The sequence below is a fragment of the Nicotiana tabacum genome, chromosome 17, assembly GCF_000715075.1.
Source record: "Nicotiana tabacum cultivar K326 chromosome 17, ASM71507v2, whole genome shotgun sequence".
NCBI classification, from domain to species: Eukaryota; Viridiplantae; Streptophyta; class Magnoliopsida; order Solanales; family Solanaceae; genus Nicotiana; species Nicotiana tabacum.
Genome location: NC_134096.1, coordinates 120,118,487 through 120,130,453, shown reverse-complemented (window position 1 = coordinate 120,130,453; position 11,967 = coordinate 120,118,487). Strand labels below are relative to the sequence as shown.

At 37.2% G+C, this 11,967-nt stretch overlaps 1 protein-coding gene across 1 annotated transcript; it reads left to right on the top strand.

Moving 5' to 3' along the window:
• The first annotated feature begins 10,855 nt into the window (after window positions 1–10,855).
• Window positions 10,856–11,473, top strand: LOC142172076 (uncharacterized). The gene has a single exon (XM_075235842.1). It carries the CDS (start codon window positions 10,856–10,858, stop codon window positions 11,471–11,473), a length of 618 nt encoding a protein of 205 aa, XP_075091943.1.
• Window positions 11,474–11,967: the final 494 nt, after the last annotated feature.

Here is an 11,967-nt window from a genome sequence, read left to right as displayed (position 1 = left end):
TATGGCTCAATGTGTTGTTTCTTGAGATTATTATGTGTGGATCGGGTGGCACACCGCCACAGATATGTTGTTTGGATCGGGTGGCACGTCGCCACGGGTATCATAGTTGGATCAGGTTGCACGCCGCAACGGTATCATGTGTGGATCGGGTTGCACGCCGCAACAGTGTGTTATTGAGTATAGTCCCCATATATATTATTGCGTGTTTTGCTTCTCATTTCCCGAGGAAGGTTCATAACATCCTTTCGGTTGTTTAATTAGTTACGTGGGTTGAGTAGTTCTTTCCAGAGTTCATTTTTCCTTATGTATCACATACGAGTATGTGGATTGTTGGCGTATGATGGCATCATAGGAGACCTTTGGTAGTGTTGTGGTGGCTTATTTCCAGAACAACTTATACTGGGTGAGACGAGATTATTGGACCCAGGATCCGTGCAATCGGATTATATGAGGCATATTAAAAAAAAAGTAAATATCGTTATTTGGTTCATAATGGGGTAATGGTCCTTGTTAGGAGGAGGGACTCAATGATTTATCGACTCGGAAGTTGGTTATGAATTTCTACACATCCTTTCTGTTGTGGCAGTATTGCGAGAGTTGAAACAGGACTTATATGCTTTGTGAGGTGCATGTGGGCATCAGATTCGTGGGATTTCGACTATTGTTATCAGAGGATGTTATTATGGTCATGTGGGTTATACGGTGCATGGTATGAATTCAGTAAAGGTATGCAATCATGTATTGGTGCATCGTGTAGTGATGGATACGGTGTTCGTATGTTGAAAACAGACCTGGTAGAGAATTTCAGATGTTGGAATTTGGCTCTAAGGCTTATTTGACTAGATAAAAGGGAGGATTTTCAGGTTTGCTCGTGCAAATGTGCTCATCTGGGTTGTGGTAGCACGGGTAGGTGCACAAGGTGTTAAACAATGATTTCGGACAACTCTAGAGCAATTCTTAGCACGTTTGAGGACGAACGTATGTTTAAGTGGGAGAGAATGTAACGACCCGACCGGTCGTTTTGAGCTCTAGCGTGTCATTCAGTGGTTTGAGACCCTGAGCAGCTTCACTTCAGGTATTATGACTTGTGCGTATGGTCGGAATTGAATTTTTGGAAGTTCGGAGTTGATTTGGAAAGAAAATTCTAATTTTTGAAGCTTTAAGTTGGAAGAATTAACTAAGTTTTGATTTTTATGTAAACGACCTTGAAATCGGGATTTGAAGGTTCCTACAGGTTCGTATGATGATTTTAGAATTGGGCGTATGTCCGGATTGGGTTTTGGATGACCCGGGAGCGTTTCGGTGCATATTGTAGAAGTTGGCATTTTGGAAGAATTTCATAAATTTGGGTTGAAGTGCATTTCAATGATAACGACATCCGTTTAGGATTCCAAGTCTGGGAATAGCTCCGTATGATAATTCCGGTCTTAGGAGCGCGTCCGGAGGTGGATTTGGAGGTTCGTAGGTCATTTTGGGGTCATTTGGGCGAAAGTTGGAAATTTGGATAATTTTAAGAAGTTTGACCGGGAGTGGACTTTTTGATATCGGGGTCGGATTCTGATTCCGGAAGTTGGAATAGGTCCGTAATGTCGAATGTGACTTTTGTGCCAAATTTAAGGTCAGTCGGACGTGATTTGATAGGTTTCAACATCGATTGTAGAAGTTTGAAGTTCCAAAGTTCATTAAGTTTGAATTGGAGGGTGATTCATGTTTTTAACGTTCTTTGATGTGATTTGAAGGCTCGACTAAGTTCTTAATGTGTTTTGGGACGTGTTGGTATATTTGGTTTAGGTTCCGGGCGTCTTGGGTGGGTCCTGGATGGTTAACGAAGCAAGTTTTGGACTTGAGGAATGGTTGAAGTGCACCAGTTCTGGTGTAATCGCACCTGCGCAAGTTTGACCACAGGTGCATAATCGCAGAAGCAAGGAAATGGTCGCAGGTGCGGTTTGGGCAAAGCTGGGCAGTGACCGCAGGTGCGAAAGGTTGTCCGCACCTACGAGGTCGCAGATGCGGAGGTGCGTCGCAGGTGCGAGATTGCGAGAAGAGCCTGGGGGCACAAGTGCGGAAGCATATCCGCTGATGCGGATGCGCATCTGCGCATGGGAGACCGCATATGCGGAAATGGGCTGGAAGCTCTGGATCGCAAAAGCGATGGAGGTCCGCAGAAGCGGGACCGCAAATGCGGTCTAGTAATTCACAAAAGCGAAAACTGGGCAGAACATAAGGGATCGAGCTTGGTCATTTCTTCATTTTCATTTGGGATTTCTGGGGCTCGGTTCTTGGGCGATTTTGAGGAGTTTTCATCAAGAAACACAAGGTAAGTGATTCCCACTTATTATAGGTTAAATACATGGTTTGTATAATGATTTAAACATGAAAATTAGTAGAAATTGTGGGATTTTTGGTAGAAAACCTAAAATTTGGTATTTTTAGATTTTGACCACGAAATTTGACATGAAATTTGGAATGAATTATATATTTGAGTTCGTGGTGTCATGGGTAAAGTTTATCTTCGAAAATTTTCGGAATTCGTGCACGCGTGCCCGAGGGTGATTTTTATTGACTTTTCAAGTGGCGTTAAGAATTGTTGTAAATTAAATTATAATGAGTATTAGAGTATATATTTATGGGTTTGCACATTTATTGACTAGTTTGGGAGCGTTGGGCATCGGCTTGAGTTGTTGGAAGGTCTTGGGAGCCGGTTGTGGAGTTTCGGTGTGAGGTAAGTCTTCTTTCTAATCTTGTGAGGGGAAAATTACCTCATAGGTGATTAAAATTAAATAATTGTTGCTAATTGTGGGGGGGCTACGTACGCACGAGGTGACGAGAGTCCATGCGTAGCTACTATTATGCTTATGTCTGGGTAGTCTAGGACCCATATCATGTTGTACTTGTGATGTTTGCGCCCTACTTGTTAATTTAATTGTTTAAGATATTTAGAAACTCGATAAAGGAATTGTAAAAAGGTTAAACTTCATTTACTTAACCGTTAAATGAGAATTAGAAATTCTGGAATATTTGCCTCTTAATAAATCTTGAATTGGTTGTTTAATGTGTTTTCTCTTTTGAGGAGCGGGCCGAACGCCTCAATATTATGTTAGGATCGGACCGTACGACCTCGGCATAATTTGCGCATGATTTAATTGGTTGCTTGAAATTTGTGATAATTTATATTGCTTCATTGGCCTGATATACAAACTGATAAACGATGAAAAATAAATTTGGAAATTTCTTATTAACAAAAGAATTATTCACTTATTTCATGATATTGAGCTTACAGTCGTCCTACGTAATCCATGCTTAGTTATATCATTGATATTTTATTATAGCCCATAGTAAGTGTCGAAGTAGATCCCTCGTCGCTACTTCTTGTGGGCGCAGAGGCGCGGTTATGGCGGGAACTTAGGTGAGCTGCATTTTATACTACGATCCGCAGCTAGCAGAGTCTCCTTTAGAGTACTTACATTTTTCCTGTCCAATTTGGGATGATTATTTTATTTTATATTCCTAGTTAATGCTCATGCACTTATGACACTGGGTTTTGGGATGATTATGGGTTGTTCTGTATTGAATTTGTTAAAAGTATTATCATTTACTCTGTAAATCCCCATTTTTTACTATTTAAATTAAAGGAAAATATGATTTCAAATGTAACAAAATGAGAACCCAATTAAGTATTTATTGTTGGCTTGCCTGACAGTGGGGCCCGGCGCTATCACGATCTTTATGGATTTTGGGTCGTGACAATCATTTTCTCTATATATCATGAGGTAAGTTATTACTACTTGTTGTAAGATAAATACATGGATTATATATGGATTAAAACATGGAATTTTGTAGAAATTGTGGGATTTCGAAGAAAATCTAGAATTTAGTATTTTTGGATTTTGACCACGAAATTGGGCATGAAATTAGGAATAAATTATATATTTGAGTTCGTGGTGTTATGGGTAATGTTTATCTTCGAACATTTTCGAAATTCGGGCACGTGGGCCCGATGGTTGACTTTTCGAGCGAAGTTGAGAATTGTTATAAATTGATTAATTATGAGTGTTGGAGTATATTTTTATTGGTTTTCATGATTGTTTGACTAGTTTCGGATCGATGGTCATTGGTTTGAGGTGCTAGTGAGGCGATGGAGCCGGTTATGAAATTTCGAAGCGAGGTAAGTTTCCTGTCTAACCTTGTGAGGGGGAAATTACCCCCTAGGTGATGTAATTGTTATGTGCTACTAGTTGTTGGTGCTACGTACCCACGAGGGGATGAGAGTGTAACACCCCAAATATTTACTAATATTTGCATTCTCAATTGAGCATCTTTATAATGAGGAGATATTTTACTTCGCACTTCCTAAACGGGAAATTTACAATATATGAAAATTTCTTACTTTAGGTTGTGTTAATATTGACAAAGAAGTTCCATGGTGTTTCTATGTGTAACACTTAATATTATTTTGATGAATTATTATTTTTATACATTATATAATTAAGATTTTGGGCTTCCACCCTTTTGTATTTATCTAAAGATATTTAGAAGGTTGGGCAGCCACATTTTTCATATTTATCCAAAGTTTTTATATTTCTTTTGTGACATACTTTTTCATAACCTCATCTCATTTTCAGTCCTTAATGCCAAAGAAAACCCCATCTATCGCTCTCCTTCTTATCACCTGAAAAATTGCATGAAAACCATCATAAACTTACACTAAACCAACCTGCAAAATTTGTTCTTGGTAAAGCTCAAGTTGCTCCTCTCTTTTGTGGTAAGTTACTAAACTGTTTTTACACTAGACAACTATTAGTATTTTCTTCATATCTTTTTATATAGAGATTCGTTTTAAGTGATCCAAGACTTTCTGGAAAGCTACTTCATAAATCTATAACTTTTATGAAGGAAATAAAACCTGGTTTGTCTTTTATTTACCCAAAAATAGGTGATGAAGAAGTACAGAGCAGGTGCTGCCTAAATTTTATGTTTTACAAACCCTCCCTGTACTACTATTGATAATTTTAGGATAGAGTTTTATAAAAAAATGATATGGGGATGATTCAAGATGTTATAAAACGCTAAGACACATATCTACAACTATAAAGAAGACCACACAGTCTAGTTTGTCCTTTTTCATCTTCAAATCTGAGTCACAATACAAGCCAGTGATACTGTCCAGAATTTCTGTTTCAAACATTTTGGGTAATTTTAACCAATATCATATTTAGTTTGACATGTTAAATCACTGAACTTATATAGATATTTGATTATATATTTAAGGTATATATACCCTTGTAAAATCTAAGGGCAAGTATTTGAGGAAGTGGACGGATTTGGTTTGTCTATGGCGTAGACGATTCGAACATCCTCAAGTTGTGGTTGAACTGTTTTGTGGTAACACACCAAGGTTTGTATATAATCTTTGTACTCTTTTTACTTGCTGGATTATTTTGAAATAACCTGATATTTTATGTCTTCAATTAATAGCATTGTATTCGTGTTATATCAAGTATTGCAAGATATTTACTAAATCGCCCACTCGTACGGATTGTTTGATCATTTTGCATTCTTGTTGAGACTTTGTCCTTCTTGTGGCAGTGACTTTGTCACTCATCTTGGCATGTCTCTTGATTTGGATCTTTTGCCATCTTGACTTTGGATTTGTAGTTCATCTTAAATTATGGAACTTGTGTGTTAAGTATGAACTAGGAAGCCATTTTTAATATGGTTCTTGATTCTCTTGACTATTGGGTTTTGACCCTACTTGATTTGGGGCTTCGATCCATCTTGATATCTGATTTTGTTTAGTGTGATGGCATGACGTACACATGGGGCGAAAAATGGATATTTGACAAACTCTCTTGGATTGAGAGTATATGCTTTCTCAACTCTTGAATCTTGAATCTTGAATATTGTTATTGATATTTGGAAACACTTCAAGGGTTGATATTTAATACTTTTGATATATTTGTTCACTTGTTTTAAATTATGTTTTATTTGAGCTACCTATGACTGAAAATGAGAATTGGAGAAGTCAATGGCCCCAAGCCTAAAGTTTATATGCCACTAAGCTTTATGCTTAGCGATAGTTGTTTTCTATCGTAGGTAATGTACGGGATAAAATTTGAAAACGGACTTATGAAGTAGTCTTTTTGGGAGCACTTATGGAGATCACATTTGCATATGCACCATGGTTTTGTATAGTTTTGGGACACGTACATGATATATATGTCACACTTGTGTATGTTATTTGGAGGCTTGTTGGATCTTAAGACCAAAATCTTGTAACTTGAATTTAGTAGCTTATTTTGTTATTTTAGGGTGTGTTTATAACTTAAGTCTTGTAATATGCTGAATTTACACTTTGTGTTGTAAATATGTATAAAGGAGAAAATTAGTTTTCCTTTTTATACCCGATAGTTTAAAATTTATGTATAATACAAACTTGTAGTGATGTTGAATGAAAGTATAATTTTGTTAGGAAGTTGCTTTAACATGTTAATTATTCAAAAGAAAAAAGGTTTATATCACCTTATGTTTATATTTTGACATTATATTTCATTTTAAAAAAAATAATAATTATAAAGAGTATTTTCAAAAATAAAAATTTTACACTTTGGACCTCATCGCATGGGCCTATTTCCGCTACTAAATTATATTGAATGTTTTTTTTAATTAATATCTTCTTAATGTTGTAAGTAGTAAATTAGATTTGTTTCGTAAGTAGCACCCTCCCAAAGGGGTTGCTACAAGTTTTGGTATCAGAGCCTAGGTTTGTGATTCTGGGATTTTTGTTGTGATCGTACCTAATATTTTTGTTATTTTCTTTCTTGAAAATGACTTGGAGATTATAAATTTTAGCATACTTGTTTAACGTAATTTTATGTATTCCTTGTGCATATGCATCATATACATGTCCCTAATAAAATGTGATCTTATCTTTTATAGAAATTTTAATATGGCCTCTTCTTCGAATAGAGCTATTGAATCCGTTGATGAAATTCAAGCCCATTATAATGCTCCACCTCACCTCCAAGAAGGAGATAATGAGCCCTTACCTAACCTAATCATCCTTGTATTAGTGAAATGAAGTGGGTAGTAATCCAAGAGCAATGGGTCATAGTACTCCTATTATGACTCCTCCATTTCATCAGATGGTTGAGTTCTTTCGTCACTTGGCTGGGACAATGTCAGAACCTAGTGAAATGAATTTTGAGAAGATGAGGAAAATAGGTGGAGTTGAATTTGAAGGCACTATTGATCCCACGGTAGCTGAACAATGGCTCGAGCGCATGGAGAGGGTCTTTGAACAACTAGAGTGTACTAACGCTGCCAAATTTAAGTATGCTATCTCTCTTTTACAAAAAGATACCTATAATTGGTGGGTAAGTGTGCCAAATGTAAAAGCAAAACCTCCGGTGCTGACTTGGGATGACTTTATGAAAAATATTTGTGCGAAATATGTCTCCCCTGTCTATTGTGATGCTAAGAAAAAAAAGTTTCTAAATTTAAGATAAGGAAGTATGTCTATTGCAGAGTATCAACAAAAATTTCTCATGCTTTCTCGCTATGCTGGAGGTATTATTGATGGTGAAAGAGACAAGTGCAGAAGATTTGAAGAAGGTTTGAATGGTTACATTCGAAAGTCTGTGGCAATCTTGCAACTTGAGGATTTTTCCAAGCTAATTCCAGATGCTCTTACTTGGGAAAGAATTAACAAAGAAGAAGCTAGTAGGAGAGAAAACAGGTTTAGGAAGGGTAATTCAGATTATGGCGGTCCATCCAAGAAGGGAAAATTTGACTATTCCAAGACTGAAAGTGCACAGAAGTCATCATATCATAAGCAGAATAAGCCAAATTTCTCTACTGCTAGTACTCCAAGTTATGTCCAAGGCAAAACCTATACACCTACTTGTGCACAATGCGGAAAGAATCACTATGGTGCCTGTAGAAAAGCGTCTAGTGCTTGTTTTAATTGTGGAAGTCTGGATCATAAAGTGAAGGATTTTCCTAATCCTAATCCTCTTTCTTATACACATACAGAGGGCTCAGTTCAAAAGCCTGTCACTACCCATTCTCAAGCTAATAGCGGTGCAAGACCTAGAAATGTACAAGCAGCGGGTTCGGTGGAGCTAATCAGGCTAGTGGATCGAGAGCTGCTGCACGAGTTTATGCTATGAGACAGAAGAATGACCAGGATGGTCCGGACGTAGTTGCTGGTAAATTTCACTTATTTGGCATATCTATTGTTACATTATTTGATCCTGGATCTTCGCACTCTTATGTTTGCTCATCACTTGCATTTCCCGATACTGTTAAATCTGTGAGACTTAACTTTGATGTGCTGGTCACAAGTCCATTAGGTCATCAGGTTGTTGTTAACAGGATTTACCGAGATTGTCCATTCATGATTCAAAATCTGGTCTTCCCTGCAGACTTGCTTGAAATGCCCTTCCAAGACTATGATTTTATTATTGGTATGGATTGGCTCCATAGCTATATGCATTGGTTGATTGTAGGTTGAAGCAAGTGACTTTTAGAACTCCTGCATATTCACACATAGTAGTTCAAGAAGAGAGATCATTGGCATCTAATATTATTTCTGCGGTCTTCGCAAGGAAGATGATTTGTCAAGGTTGCGATGCCTATCTTTCTCATATAGTCGATACAGAATTGGGGAGTCCAAGTCTTAAGGACATACCCACCGTGTGCGACTTTCCTGATGTATTTCCTGATGCTCTTCCTGGGTTGCCTCCAGAAAGGAAGATTGAATTTCCTATAGAGCTTGTCCCTGGAACTACTCCTATTTCTATCAATCCTTATAGAATGTCTCCAGCTGAATTAAAAGAGTTGAAGGCTCAATTGCAAGAACTTCTTGAGAAAGGTTTTATCCATCCCAGTATTTCGCCTTAGGGAGCTCCTGTTTTATTTGTGAAAAAGAAAGGTAGCACTCTTAGGCTTTGCATTGATTACCGATAGCTGAACAAGGTAACAATCAAGAAGAAATACCAGTGCCTAGAATCGATGACTTGTTTGACCAATTGAAGGGTGCCAACTTGTTCTCAAAAATTGACTTGAGGTCTGGATATTTTCAGTTGCACGTGAGGGAGCAAGAAATTTCTTAAAACTGCTTTTAGGACCAGGTATGGCTATTATGAATTTTTGGTAATGCCATTTGGTTTGACAAATGCTCCTGCTGCATTTATGGATATAATGAATCGTGTATTCAAGCCTTACCTTGATCAATTTGTGGTGGTATTTATTGATGACATTTTAGTCTATTCCAAGAATAGAGAAGATCATGATAAACATCTCCGGATTGTCATGAAAATTCTGAAAGAGAGGCAACTCTACGCGAAGCTTTCCAAATGTGAATTTTGGCTAAGTGAAGTGGCGTTTTTGGGGCATATTGTATTAGCTGAAGGTATGAAGGTTGATCCTAGTAAGATTCAAGCTATTGTTGATTGGAAACCTCCTAAAACTCCAACTGAGATAAGAAGTTTCTTGGGTTTAGCAGGATACTATAAGAGGTTTGTGAAGGGCTTCTCTATTATAGCTTCTCCTTTGACCAAACTTTTGGGTAAAGACGCCAAGTTTGTGTGGGATGACAAGTGTCAAGAGACCTTTGAAAAGCTCAAATCCTTGTTGACACAAGCTCCAATACTTTCTTTGCTAGCTGAAGGGAAAGATTATATGATATACAATGATGCATCTCATCGTGGCTTGGGTTGTGTTTTGATGCAAGAAGGGAAAGTAATTGCTTATGCCTCTCGAAATTTGAAATCACATTAGTTGAATTATCCCACTCACGATCTTGAACTTGCTGCCATTGTTTTTGCCTTAAAAATTTGGAGGCATTACTTGTACGGGGAGAAGTGTCACATATTTACTAATCACAAGAGTTTGAAGTACTTGGGTACACAAAAAAAGTTAAAACTTTAGACAACGTAGATGGCTTGAACTCATCAAATATTATGATTGCACGGTTGATTATCATCCTGGTAAAGCCAATGTGGTTGCAGATGCGTTGAGTCGCAATTCCCTTTGAAGTTTAACTCTAAGTCCTTTGCCTTTGCTTCTTGAATTAAGAGCCATGAATGCTTGTCTTTCATTTAATTATAATGGTTCTATCATTGCTAATTTTCTAGTCAAGCTAGTCTTACTTGAGCAGGTTCAAGAAGCACAGAAGTTAGATGAGAAGCTTATGAAACGGGTTGAAGAAGTCCAAAATGGAAGAGAATGAGATTTTACATTGAAGAAAGATGATACCTTATTTTATAAAAATATGTTGTGTGTTCCTAATGATGATGAATTGAGGAAGCAGATCTTGATTGAAATACATAGTTCACCTTATGCAATGCATCCTGGAGGTACTAAAATGTATCAGACCATCAAGGAGCACTACTGGTGGAGTGGTATGAAGAAAGACATTGCAGAATTCATTTCTAAATGCTTGGTATGTCAACAAATAAAAGTTGAACATCAAGTCCAAGCTGGTCTACTGCAACCCTTGTTAATACCTGAGTGGAAATGGGAAAGGATAACAATGGACTTTGTTTCTGGACTTCCACGCACTCAAATGAATCATGATGCAATTTTGGTCATTGTAGATAGACTAACTAAGAGTGCTCATTTCTTGGAAATCAAAATGGACTACTCACTAGAACGTTTGGCAGAATTATACATTAATGAGATTGTGAGGCTACATGGAATCCCTATTTCTATTGTGTATGACAGAGGACCAAGGTTTACATCCAGATTTTGGTCTAGATTGCAAGAAGCTTTGGGTTCCACGTTGAATTTTAGTACTGTTTTCCATCCATAAATAGACGGCCAGTCTGAGAGGGTAATACAAATCTTGGAGGATATGCTTCGAGCCAGCATTATTGAGTTTGAGGGTAGTTGGGACAAACACTTAGCCCTGATAGAATTTGCTTACAATAGTAGCTACCAATCAAGTCTATATGGGAGAAAATGTAGAACGCCTCTTTGTTGGAACGAGGTTGGTGAAAGAAAATTGGTGGGTCCTGAGATTGTGCAACAAACTGAAGATAAGGTAAAAATCATCAAGGATCGCTTAAACATTGCCTCAGACAGACAAAAGTCCTATGCTAATCTTAAGAGGCGTGAAATTGAGTATAAAGTGGGCGATAAGGTATTTTTAAAAGTTTTTCCATGGAAGAAGATTATGAGATTTGGCCAAAAAGGTAAACTTAGTCCACGATTTATTAGACATTATGAAGTGCTTGAGAGAGTTGACCCAGTTGCTTATAAACTAGCTCTTCCACTAGAGTTAGATAAGATCCACAATGTCTTCCATGTTTCTATGCTTAGAAGATACCGCTCAGATCCATCTCATGTTCTTCCTATTGAATCTATTGAGGTCAATCCTGATTTGACATATGGAGAAGAACCAATCCAAATCTTAGCGCATGAGTTAAAAGATATTAGAAACAAGAGCATCCCCTTAGTGAAAGTTCTTTGAAAAAATCATTCTGGCGAAGAAGCTACTTGGGAGCAAGAAGAGGATATGCGAGTTCAATATCCACATTTGTTTAGGGACTAGTACAAGGTAAATTTCGGGACGAAATTTATTTAAGGGGGAGAGAGTTATAACACCCCAAATTTTTACTAATATTTGTATTCTCGATTGAGCATCTTTATAATGGGGAGATATTTTACTTCGCACTTCCTAAACATGAAATTTACAATATATGAAAATTTCTTACTTTAGGTTGTGTTAATATTGACAAAGAAGTTCCATGGTGTTGCTATGTGTAACACTTAATATTATTTTGATGAATTGTTATTATTATATATTATATAATTAAGGTTTTGGACTGCCACCCTTTTGTATTTATCTAAAGATATTTAGTAGGTTGGGCAGCCACATTTTTCATATTTATCCAAAGTTTTTATATTTCTTTTGTGACATGCTTTTTCATAACCTCACCTCATTTTCAGTCCTTAATGCCAAAG

Bases quoted from the DNA above. Each gene is read 5' to 3' on its own strand.
- LOC142172076 (XM_075235842.1), top strand. From the start codon at position 10,856: ATGCTTCGAGCCAGCATTATTGAGTTTGAGGGTAGTTGGGACAAACAC.